Below are 13,125 nucleotides of genomic sequence, written 5' to 3'. Positions count from 1 at the left end.
AATTATCCCAATTCTTTCCTCCTGTTAGAACAATATTGGGAAATAGCCATGTGTTTACCATTTAGTTTTTATCTGGTGAGTATAGTTTTGCTGTTCTCTTGCTAGATAATCCCAAGCATAACACAAATTTTTTGACAAGAGCAGTTACATTTTATAATAGGAAGGCTAATGTGGTTACATACTTAAAGATTAATATGTAATGATGTTCTAACCTGGTGTTTTGAACTGGCATGTTTTCCCAAAAGGTGATTATTTTTTATTTCTCCTCAGCCCGCCCCCCCCAACACAGTATCTTCCCAGATTCAGTATATGCTCTAGAAATGCTGTTATTAGTAAGAATTGACTATTTCTCTCTGTGTATATATGTGTTTTAAAGGTATTGCTTGCTATGCATGCTAATGTTGAAGATCGAGGGAATAAGGGAGACATAACTCCCCTAATGGCAGCATCCAGTGGAGGTTATTTAGATATTGTGAAATTATTACTTCTTCATGATGCAGATGTCAACTCCCAGTCTGCAACAGGTATGTAGAAAATGTGTTAATTTGAGGAAAGTAAATTGATATAATTAATTATAACTGTAGAGATAAAAATTTGATTCCTAGGGAAAACCAATTTAAACCTACAGAAAAATCTTAGCCTTTGTTTAGAATCTCTCAGTAAAACACAGGTTAATTTGATATCGTCAGAAGTCTTTAAAACACACTTAGATTCTCTTTGGTCAAGATTGACAGTTTTTCTGCTGGGGACAATCTCTTTTTTGCCACAATGATATGTAATGTATAAAGAAGCAAAATTATGAATTCTTTCTTTTTAAATTCTTTATCTCATTTAAATATAACTCCCTTGACTTTAGATTATAGATTAACCTGAGAGTATTTACCCTGTAATAGAGTTTTTCATGTCATGTGTACTGATTGCATTTACTAATAAGATATTCTTGTGGCAGCATGAAAGCTACTCTAGTAAGGACTACACTTTTAGTTGTTTATGCTTCCCAAACTCATAGACAGAAAGAGCCTTGGTCGTATGTCTTAAATTATACGTATAGTTTTAGTAGTGAGATTCCTTGGATTTAGTGAGGCAACCAAATGGTTTAAAAAAAATTTTAAAAATGAAAGCATATCAGTGTTCCATACTATCAAATAAATATTAATTGTAGCCTAATTTATTTTTAAAATGAGCAAGACTTCCTAGAAGGGAAGCTAAATGAAAGTAGGTCATTTTGCTGATCACATTGTCTTAGTTGTAGTAATATTAATATGCATAATGTCTGAGATGGTCAAACAGTTGAATTCTGAACAAATTGGGTTCTGAAATGATAGTTTCCTTGCTGAAACTTTAAAACAATCTTCTTCAGTCTCATACTATTGGATGGTTAAATCATCTTCCTACCACCTTTAATAAATATCCTTAAAGCAAAATCAGGAAAGAAATAAGTGTCAAACCAAGGGATAATGAGCTTTTAAAGAAATTTTTCTTTTGAAGGAGTTATTCTGAGGGGGATTTATATCTATCTCTCTGGGTCACATAAATGTAAATTAAAGGTATGTTTCGGTGGGCTGGCCCTGTGGCTGAGTGGTTAAGTTCATGTGTTCTGCTTCAGCAGCCCAGGGTCTTGCCAGTTCACATCCTGGGCACAGACATGGCACTGCTCATCAGGCCGTGCTGAGGTGGCGTCCCACATAGCACAACCAGTAGGACCTACAATTAGAATATACAACTATGTACTGGGGGGCTTTGGGGAAAAGAAGAAGAAGAAGAAAAAAAAAAAGAAGATTGGCAATAGATATTTCCTCAGGTGCCAATCTTTAAAAACAAAGAAAAGATGTTTCAGGAGGAAAATGTACCTAAAATAATTAATTGTCTTATGACTAAATCTGTAAAGACAAAGGAGAGGTGAGAGAATGTTAAGAAATCAATATACGTAAAAGAAAACGTTGTGTTTCTGTTGTACAGTGTTGAAAGAAAAAGGAAGAATTTTGAATGATACATTAGAATATTTTTGATAAAAATATGCCGAAAGTGATTTTTCAAGATGGCACTTAATCTTATTTGACAAGCTAAGGAAATATGAAGAGAGTAAATTGGCCTGTTTACAATAAACTTTTTAATTAGTAAGAAAATTAAGATGATGCTTCTAACCAATACATCAAAAAAACTTGAGATGATAGTTCTAGTGGTTTATATATGGGAATTAAAGAGGTAGACTAGAACAATCGTAGCATAATCATAATTGTCTTTGTTTTATCATAATTTTGTATTTCTTTTTGTTCTTTGTTAGGAAACACTGCACTAACTTATGCCTGTGCTGGAGGATTTGTTGACATTGTGAAAGTACTACTTAATGAAGGCGCAAATATAGAAGATCATAATGAAAATGGACATACCCCCTTAATGGAAGCTGCCAGTGCAGGTCATGTGGAAGTTGCAAGAGTTCTTCTAGATCATGGTGCAGGCATCAACACTCATTCCAATGAATTCAAAGAAAGTGCTCTTACGCTTGCATGCTACAAAGGTACTCTATATGTGTATAAATATTTATAGTTTTTTTTCATAACTGCTTTGAATATTTGAGTATTGAGTATTTGAGTTAATTTTATATTGCTTATGTTTTCCCTGTGCTTTAAAATTATCTAGTTTGTCAGAGATTATATAGGAAGTCCATTTTAGCCTGTATTTCCTGAAGTATAGTTTCACAGTGTATGTTTCTCTATTATTTTAATTTAAATTTATTCAATTAGCTACGAAGTCAACCAAAACTCTTAGCACAGATTTAGAGGGTTTCCATTCTTTAATAACTTTTGTTTTATATGATTTTTCCAACCTTTATTTAAAAAATAATACACACTCAAATAATAATAATAATCACACTTGATACTGAAAACCTGAAAAATACAGAATAGCTTAAAGAAATTTTAAAATGACATGTAATGCTACTGTCCAAAGATTTAAAAAGCCTATGAACAATATTTTAGTATATTTACTTCCAGTGTTTTTATTAAGTACTTTTACAAACAAATATATATATTTAAACTAAATAATCATACTCGAACACTGTTTTATAGTCTGCTTATTTTATTTAGCAGTACATCATGAACATTTTCCCATCTCAATAAATATTTTTGTAATACAACTTTTGATGGTCACATAGTATTTCACTATTTCAGTTAGTGAATTTGGCTGCTTATGTCATAAAACCTAAATGAATAATGATTTGAACAAAAGAGAAGCTTTTTCTCTTTTACATAAAACAAGTCCAAGGGTAGGCCATCTAGGGCTAGTATGGCAGTTCCATTGTTATCAAGATCTCAGCATTCTGTTTTTTTGCTCCACCATCCTAGTATGTGATTTCTATCCTCAAGGTTACCTATAATCCAAGATGGTAGCTAGAGCCCCAGCAATCTATATTCTGGGAAGGATGAACAGGGTAAGGGCAAAATGGGTAGTGCTTTCCAATTTAGTAAGCTACCTTTAAGGAGTCTTCCTAGAAGTTCTGCCTTATAGATCCCACTTACATCTCATTGGCTACACATAGCAGCAAAGGAAGGCTGGAAAATGTAGTCTGTTAGTCAGGGATGTTGCCACTCACATAAAATCAGAATTCTGTTATTAAGGAAGATTGAGAGAATGGATATTGAGTAAGGAACTAGCAGTCTCTGCCAAATACATCAAATGGATGCACCATAATTGCCTATTGTTGGACACTTGAATTGTTCCCAGTTTTTCACTATTATTAAAAACACTGTGATAACATCCTTGTGCAGACATCTTTGCCTAATCTCTGGTTATTTCCTTAGGATAAATTCCTGGAAGTGGAATTGCTGGGTCAAAGGGTATGGACATTTTTAAGGCTTTTGATACATATTGCCAAATTGCCTTCTAGAAAGGTTGAACCAATTTACACTCCCACCAGCAGTGTTTGAGAGTGCCCTTTACCCCACCCTACACCCTCACCAACACTGGGTATTATCATTCTTTTTAATATTTGCCATTTTGATAGTAAAAAATGGTGTCTCATTTTAATTTGTATTTGTTTAATAGGAAGGTTTAATATTTTTTTCATCAGTTTAATATTCATTTGCATTTCTTTTTTGAATTACCATTTCATGTCCTTCATCCATTTTTCTACTGGAGTGTTTGTCTTTTTCTTATTGACTATTAAGGCTTTTTATATATTAAATGTGTCAAGAGGGTTGAAATTATTTTGGAGTTTTCTGTGCCTATTCATTGCCGCAGTGAGTTTATGGTTATTATTTTAAAGTTGTTTTTCGGAAAAATATGATGCAAACATACTTTGCCTGGCATTCTGTTTGATTTCAGTGTTTTGATTTGATAGTTTAAATAGATTAAATCAAAGAATAAATATTATTGCTTTACTTAACTTGAATTATGTGCTTTGGACTAATTCAATCTTTAAAGCCTAGATACCTTGGTGTGAGCCTGGTTATTATTTTGGATTGGCTTTATAAAACTGTCATTGATTTATTTATTGAAAGCAAAATAAGTTCTCTTATAAATTTTTATATAGACATCTGAAAGAAAAAGTTTCCCCTTTTAATACTTATGTATTAAATTGATACTCAGTTGTTTAGAAATATATTTTTAAAATTTGCGTTCTTTTTTTTTAAAGGCCATTTGGATATGGTTCGCTTTCTGCTTGATGCTGGTGCAGATCAAGAGCACAAAACAGATGAGATGCACACTGCCTTAATGGAGGCTTGCATGGTAATTTAATGTTTTGTCTTGTTTTGTTTTTTCTTTATTTCTTTATTGCATGGTAATTTTAAATTGTACTCACTTGAGATTTTATGGGAAGAAAAGGTCGTGTGTTTAAGACTTTGAGAATTATTATTTTTTTCTTTTTGGAAAACTAATATGAGATCAGTAAAGATTTGAAAATTTTGTACATTATTATAGAGGGAAGGGGAAGTATTCAATGTTTTGTTGAACTTTTGATAGTAAATCTGTCAATGTAGGAAAGAGTACAGAAGGCAGTCTTGGCTAAGTCATGTCTAATACACTGATAGACTTTTAGTTTCTTCTCAATTTTTTTGTTGGGTAAAATACATGTAACTTAAAATTTGCTATCTTAACTATTTTCAAGTGTACAGTTCAGTGGTATTAAGTACATTCATAATGTTGTATGACCGTCGCCCCCAACCATCTCTATAACTCTTCTCATCTTTTAAAATTGAAACTCTATACCTGTTAAATAACTTTTCATTCCCCACTCCCCCCAGCCCCTAGCAATCACCATTCTACTTTCTATGATTTTGACTACTCTTAACTACCTCATATAAGTGGAATCATACAGTATTTGTCTTTTTGTGACTGGCTTATTTCACTTTGCTTAGTGTCCTCAAGGTTCATCCATGTTGTAGCATTTGTCAGAATTTCTGTCCTTTTTTAAGACTGTGTAATATTTCATTGTATGGATATACCACATTTTACTTATCCATTGATACTTGGGTTCCTTCCACACTTTATCTATTGTGAATAATGTTGCTGTGAACATGAGTGTACAAGTACCTGTTCAAATCTCTGCTTTTAGTTCTCTTGGATGTATACTGAGAATCGGGATCGCTTGATCATATGGTAATTCTATTTTTAATTTTTTGAAGAAGTACCACCATCCTGTTTTCCATAGTAGTTGAACTAGTTTACATTCCCACCAATAGTGCATGAGGGCTTCAATTTCTCCACATCCTTACCAACACTTATTTTTTGTTTTTTTGATAGTAGCCATCCTAATAGTTGTAAGGTGGGATCTCATTGTAGTTTTGATTTGCTTTTCCCTAATGATTAATGATATTGAGCATCTTTTCATCTGCTGATTGGCCCTTGTATATCTTCTTTGGAGAAATATCCAAATCCTTTACTCATTCTTGAATCAGGTTGTTTGTTTTTTTGTTGTTGAGTTTTAGGAGTTCTTTAATATATTTTGGGTATTAACCCCTTATCAAATGTATGGTGTGCAAATATTTTCTCCCATTCTGTGGGTTGCCTTTTTATTCTGTTGTTAGTGTCCTTTCATGCATAAGAGTTTTTAATTTAATTCCAATTGATCTGTTTTTTCTTGTGTTGCCTGTGCCTTTGGTATCATGTCTAAGAAATCATTGCCAAATCCAATGTTGAAGAAGTACCACCATCCTGTTTTCCATAGTAGTTGAACTAGTTTACATTCCCACCAATAGTGCTTTTGTTCTGTTTTCTTCTATGAGTTTTATGGTTTTAGGTCTTTGATCCATTTTGAGTTAATTTTTATATATTGTGTTAGTAAGAGTTCAGCTTCATCCTTTTGCATGTGGATATCCAGTTTCCCCAGCATCATTTGTTAAAAAGACTATCCTTTCCCAATTGAATGGTCTTGACACCCTTGTCAAAAATCATTTGACCATATATGCAAGGGTTTATTTCTGGGCTCTTTATTCTATTCCATTTGTTTATAGTCTGTCTTTATGCCAGTACCCCTATGTTGTGATTACTATAGCTTTGTTTAAGTTTTGAAATCAGGAATTGTGAGTACTCCAGCCTTATTCTTCTTTTTCAAGATTGTTTTGGCTATTCAGGATCCCTTGAGATTCTATATGAATTTTTTTTAAAAGATGGCACCTGAGCTAACAACTGTTGCCAATCTTTTTTTTTTTTTTCCTGCTTTTTCCTCCCCAAAATCCCCCCAGTACATAGTTGTATATTTTAGTTGTGGGTCCTTCTAGTTGTGGCATATGGGATGTTGCCTCAGCATGGCCTGACGAGTGATGCCATGTCCACGCCCAGGATCCAAACCGGTGAAACCTTGGGCTGCCGAAGCGGAGCATGCAAACTTAACCACTCAGCCATGGGGCCAGCCCCCTCTATATGAATTTCAGGATGGGCCTTTCTGTTTCTGCAAAAAACACCATTGGGCTTTTGATAGGGATTGCATTGAATCTGTAGACCACTTTGAGTAATATTGACATTTTGACAATATTGAATCTTCCAATCTGTGAGTATGGAATACGTTTCTGTTTATTTATGTCTTAATTTCTTTCAGCAATGTTTCGTAGTTTCCATTGTACAAATATTTTACTTCCTTGGTTAAGTTAATTCCTAAGTATTTAATTCTTTTTGATGCTATCGTAAATGGAATTGTTTCTGTAAAATCCTTTTCAGATCGTTCATTGTAACGGTATTGAAATGCAACTAATTTTTGTGTATTGACTTTGTATCCTGGTACTTTGCTGAATTCGTTTATTAGTTCTAACAATTTTTTTGTGTGTAGTCTTTAGGGTTTTCTACATATAAGAGTATATCATCTGTGAAAGAGATAATTTTACTTTTTCTTTTCCAATTTGGATGCCTTTTCTTTTTCTTTTTCTCGCCTAGTTGCTCTGGCTAGAACTTCCAATACTATGTTGAATAGAAGTGGTGAAAGTGGGAATCTTTGCCTTGTTCCTGAATTAGAGAAAAAGCTTTCAGTCTTTCACCATTGAGTAGATGTTGGTGGGTTTTTCAAATATGGCTTTTATTATGTTGAGGTAGTTTCCTTCTAGTACTAATTTGTTTAGTATTTTTATCATGAAAGAGTTTTGACTTTTGTCAAATGCTTTTTCTGTGTCAATGGGGATGGGATGATCATGTGGTTTTTCCCTTATTTTGTTAATGTGGTATATTACATTGATCACTTTTTATATGTTGACCACCTTGAGTTCCAGGAAAAAATCCCACTTGGTCATGGTGCATAATCTTTTTAATAAGCTGCTAAATTCGGTTTGCTAGTATTTTGTTGAGAATTTTTGCATCAATGTTCATAAAGGATTTTGGTCTGTAGTTTTCTTGTAGTATTTTTGTCTGGCTTTGGTATCAGGGTAATGCTGGCCTCAGAGAATGAGTTAAGAAGTGTTCCGTCCTCTTTAGGTTTTTGGAAAAGTTTGAGAAGGATTGGTGTTAATTCTTCTTGAAATGTTTGGTAGAATTTACTGGAACCATCAAGTCCAGGAGTTTCCCTTGTTGGGGGATTTTTTTAGTTAGTGATTCAGTCTCCTCACTAATTATAGGTCTATTCAGATTTTCTGGTTTTTGTGATTTAACCTTAGTAGGTTTTTTGTTTCTAGGAATTTGTCCAGGTCAGCCATGTTATCCAGTTTGTTGGTGTACAATTGTTTATAGTACTCTCTTATAATCCTTTTTATTTCTGTAGAATCAGTAGTAATATCCCCACTTTGATTTCTGATTTTAGTAATTTCAGTCTTCTCTCTGTTTTTCTTAGTCCTTCTAGCTAAGGGTTTGTCCATTTTATTGATCTTTTCAAAGAACTAACTTTTGTTTCCGTTGATTTTCTGTATTGTTTTTCTATTCTCTATTTCATTTATCTCTGCTCTAATCTTTATTATTTACTTCATTCTGCTAGTTTTTGGGTTAGTCTTCTTTTTTCAGTACCTTTAATTGGTTTCTAGTTTGTATAATTTCTTAACCTAATTCTAAATTAAACACAAGTAATGCTTGAGGATGCTTTTGGAAAGGGACAGTAACATGTAATATATTTCACTTTAGAGTTATTACTGATAAAAGTCTAATTTCAGAGATAGTAGACATATTTCTAATGTTTTTTAGCTTCATATTAAAATCTTATAAAGCAAATTGACTCTCAAAATAAACTGATATACTATATGGATAACCTATAAAGCATTTATTTGTTTCTTTTGAGGATATCCTAGAATTAGATTTATCATCCTGTTATCGAACCTGAGGTGAGTTCGCTCACCCGTTGTGCAGCAAGCCAATCTCTGACACCAGGTTTAGTGGAAGAAAGTAGGAATTTTATTATTGCAGAGCGCTAAGCAAGGAGAGAGGGGCTAACGCTGAAATCCCAAACTCCCCAAAAAGCTAAAAGGAAGGGTTTTTATTTGGGGTTTTAGGTAGGGGAGGGGAAGCATATGGCCTTACTGGTCGGAGCTTTCCCACCAGCCTGTCTTTGGCCTTGAGACTACTTGCAGAGAGGAGGGAGCCCATGACCTTGGTGTTCAGCAGCTCTCCCACCAGCCTGTATCTCTTTGTGGCGAGGAGATAGCAAATCCAGGTGCTTGTCCTTGGCTGTGTCTCTCTCCATGGAGGATAGTGGATTCTGGAGCCAGGAAGCCAGGGAGTAAGCAGGGAAAGAGTGTTTTGGTTTTAACCCCATATCTACTGGGTTTAATGTAGGGAAACTGATATCAGGGTCGGTATCAATCCAGGTATTTTATATCAAACAGAATAATCACCTTTAATGCTGTCAACATAAAATCTGGAAGTTTAGGTCATATTCTTCATTTCTTAACTGAAAGAAAGAAGAAACAAAGGAGTTTGGGAATCTTGTCCCAAATCATGCAGTTAGATGGCAGATGTTGGAGTTCTAGGCCCACTGTAATCAATTGTGTAGGTTTTGTATGTGGTGGCCCTGCCTAAGTCTAGGGTCTTTTTTTTTCAGCTGAGTGTTTTTGCTACCAATATTATGCTGACTCTTATTTAAGCCAAAATTTTTAAAAAGCACTATTAGAAAAATTATAGGAAAAGTTTTGACAGTAAAAGTGAAATCTTTTCTATATGCTGAGAAATTTTTATTTGCATACACTAACAGAGAATATACTTAACATTTATTGTCTGGTGACAACACAAATTTTCAAAATAAAAATATTTCAAGAGATATTACTTAGTAAATGTAAGCCTTTGTTGATAAAACAATGCTAGATTCCAAAAACATTTCTGACATATTTGGTCATAGATCAATCCAGGAACCACTTTTCTTCTACTTCTTCCATAAGCACATAGATAACATGCATATCTACAAAGAGTATATCAAATAAAGAAATAGAGAGCAAGCGGAGTTTTTAAGACAGGTTTAATGACAAGAAAGTTACTTGGAAGTACAAATGTTTTTTGAAATGTGATAGGCACATCATTGCCTATGTTAATTCCTATTTTGTTGTCTACTGCTGCGTAACAAGTCACTCAAAATGTAGTGGCTTAATACAACAGCTGTTTATTATTTCTCATGATTCTGTGGCTTGTTTGGTTGGTTATTCTGTTTTTCTCTTTCAATGGAGGAGTTTCTCATTTAGATGCTGTTAGATAGTGGCTGGATGGAATTTCCAGCATGGTTTAACTCACATGATGGTTGGAAGTCTGGGACCTCTCTCTCGCCATAGGTCAGCTCTCCATGGACTTCTTTAATAGTAGTTGGATCCCAAGGATTAGTATACTAAGAGAGAGGCTAAGAACAGCATCAATCACCATATTTTATGAGTTAAAGCAGTCATAGGGTAGCCCAAATGCAGGGACTAGGGGGAGATAAAATTTATCTTTCAATGAGAAAGTGTGACAAAGAATTTCCAGCTATCTTTGCACAACTCCCAAGAAATTTTATCTTTCTTAATATAAAAAGTTCTCAATCCATACATGTATTATTTCTGAACAAGGTATCCTTGTATCCTTGTTCTAACAAGGATATACCAATAATTCAAGGTAATCAGTAGGATACATTATAGGGAAAGGTCTGAGCTAACAATCTGTACAAACAAATTAGTAATTGGAAGACTTAATACATTTGTTTTAATGATGCTTCTAAATGTTTGCAGAGTAAATCAGGAATTTGTTTTTAAAAACCTATTTTCTCAAATTCCTTTAAATGATAGAAAAAATATAATACTTTTAAATTGGGTATAACTGACATATTGAAAACTGCCAAATCTTATGTAGATGGCCTGAAATTTTTTATATGTATACACTCATGTAACAACTAGATCAAGATATTGCACCCCAGAAGGCTCATCTATGCCCCGTCCCAATCAGTACCCTCCTTCAAGAGTAAGCACAATTCTAACTTCTGTTGCCATAAATTAGTTTTCTTGCTTTTGGACGTCATATAAATAGGATAATACAATAAGTATTCTTTTGTGTCTGACTTTTTTCACTCAACATTATTTCTGTGAGAATTATTTATATTGTTCCATCTTACAGTAGTTTGCTCTTTTTCATTTTAGTGTGGTATTCCATTGTATAAATATGCCACTTTTTATCCAGTCTGCTATGATGGATATTTGTGTTATTTACAGACTTCAGGTATTACTAGTGAAGCTGCTGTGAACATTCTTTTGTATGTGTTTTGGTGGACACAAGCAATCATTTCTGTTGGGTATATATCTAGGAGTAACATTGCTGGGTGGGAAGATTTTTGATTACATACTAATTCAATCTTGCTTTTTAGGTCTGTTCAGATTTTCTGTTTTTTCTTGAGTCAGTTTTAGTAGTTTACATCTTTCTACGAATTTGTCCATTTCATCTAGGTTGTCTAATTTGTTGGCATACAGTTGCCTGTAGTGTGCTCTCATAATCCTTTTTATTTCTGTGTGGTCAATGTTAATGTCCCTTCTTTCACTCTTTTTTTAAAAAATTATTTATATTTTTTTTTTTTTAAGATTGGCACCTAAGCTAACATCTGTTGCCAGTCTTTTTTTTGTTCTTCCCTTCTTCTTTTTCTCCCCAAAGTCCCCTGGTAAATAGTTGCATATTCTAGTTTTGAGTGCCTCTGGTTGTGGCATGTGAGACGCTGCCTCAGCATGGCCTGGTGAGTGGTGCCATGTCCGCGCCCATGATCCGAACTGGTGAAACCCTGGGCTGCCTAAGTGCAGCACGCAAACTTAACCCCTCAGCCATGGAGCCAGCCCCAGCTTATTTCATTCTTGATTTTAGTAATTGGAGTCTTCTTTTTATCTTGGTAAGTCTAACTTAAAGTTTGTCAATTTTGTTGATCTTTTTAAAGAATCAACTTTTGGTTTTCAAAGTTTTCTCTATTTTCTATCTCATTTAATCCTACTCTATTCTATTTCCCTTTTGCTTGCTTTGGGTTTATTTTGCTCTTGTTTTTCTAGGCTCTTGAGATGTGAGCTTAGATTATTGATTTGAGACATGTTGCCTTTTCTAATTGTATGCATTTAGTGCTATAAATTTTCCTCTCGGTACTGCTTTAGCTGTATCCTACAAATTTTGATATGTTGTATTTCATTTTCATTTAGTTCAGTGTATTTTTTTTGTTTCACTTGAGACTTCCTCTTTGACTCATGAATTATTTTGATGTGCGTTGTTTAGTTTCCAAATGTTTCAATGTGTGATGATTTTCTTGTTATCTTTCTGTTAATGATTCTTGTTTGATTCTATTGTGATCAGAGAACACACTGTATGATTTCAGCTCTTTAAAATTTTTGACATTTGTTTTATAGTCAGAATGTGGATGTATATTCCATGGGCATTTGAAAAGAATGTATATTCTGCTGTTGGTTCTATAAATGTCAATTAGATCCTGTTGATTGATGGTAGAGTTCTTCTACATCCTTTCCAATTTTCTGTCCAGTTGTTCTAACAATTGTTGAGAGAAGGGTATTGAAATCTGAAACAATACTTGTGGATTTGTCTATTTCTTCCTTTAGTTGCTTCACTTGTTTTCACCTTTTGGAGCTCTGTTATTTGGTGCATACACATTTTTAGAATTGCCATGTCTTCTTCATGGCTTGGCCCTTTAATATAGCTACTCCTGCTGTCCTTTGATTAATGTTTGCCTGATAAATGTTTTTATATTTTTCTTTCAAACTCTGGTGTGTTTGATATACCTATATCATTATACTGAAGTGAGTTTCTTGTAGACAGCATATATTTGGTTCATGTTTTGTGACCCACTCTGCCAGTCTCTGTTTTTTAATTGGTTTGTTTAAACCATTTACATTTAAATTTATTTATTGATGTTGTGTTTTTATATTCTGACTCTATGTTGAAATTTATGTTTTCATCCATTTCCTTCCTTTTTTCTTTAATATATCATTAATAGTTATTTTGAAGTCCTTTTCTGCTAACTCCTATTTTTGATTCAGTTCTGAGACTGCTTTTCTTGGTTATTTTATGTCTTGATGATCAGTCACTTTCTTCTGCCTCTTAACATGTCTAGTAAATTTTATTTTTTGAGGAAGATTAGCCCTGAGCTAACTGCTGCCAATCCTCTTCTTTTTGCTGAGGAAGACTGGCCCTGAGCTAACATCCGTGCCCATCTTCCTCTACTTTATATGTGGGACGCCTACCACAGCATGGCTTGCCAAGCAGTGCTATGTCAGCACCCAG

At 33.9% G+C, this 13,125-nt stretch overlaps 1 protein-coding gene across 19 annotated transcripts in view; it reads left to right on the top strand.

Moving 5' to 3' along the window:
* ANKHD1 (ankyrin repeat and KH domain containing 1) overlaps window positions 1-13,125 on the top strand; it is a 127,511-nt gene that overhangs the window by 33,222 nt on the left and 81,164 nt on the right. For all 19 annotated transcript variants that reach the window (XM_070232745.1, XM_070232744.1, XM_070232738.1 and 16 more), the window contains exons 5-7: window positions 377-524; window positions 2,285-2,518; window positions 4,634-4,728. In XM_070232745.1, coding sequence (XP_070088846.1) covers window positions 377-524; window positions 2,285-2,518; window positions 4,634-4,728 — 477 coding nt within the window. The remainder of the gene's footprint in view (window positions 1-376; window positions 525-2,284; window positions 2,519-4,633; window positions 4,729-13,125) is intronic.

The sequence above is a fragment of the Equus caballus genome, chromosome 14 (assembly GCF_041296265.1).
Source record: "Equus caballus isolate H_3958 breed thoroughbred chromosome 14, TB-T2T, whole genome shotgun sequence".
Taxonomy (NCBI): domain Eukaryota; kingdom Metazoa; phylum Chordata; class Mammalia; order Perissodactyla; family Equidae; genus Equus; species Equus caballus.
Note: the sequence above shows the minus strand (reverse complement) of the source record. Positions and strands in the feature narration are given on the sequence as shown.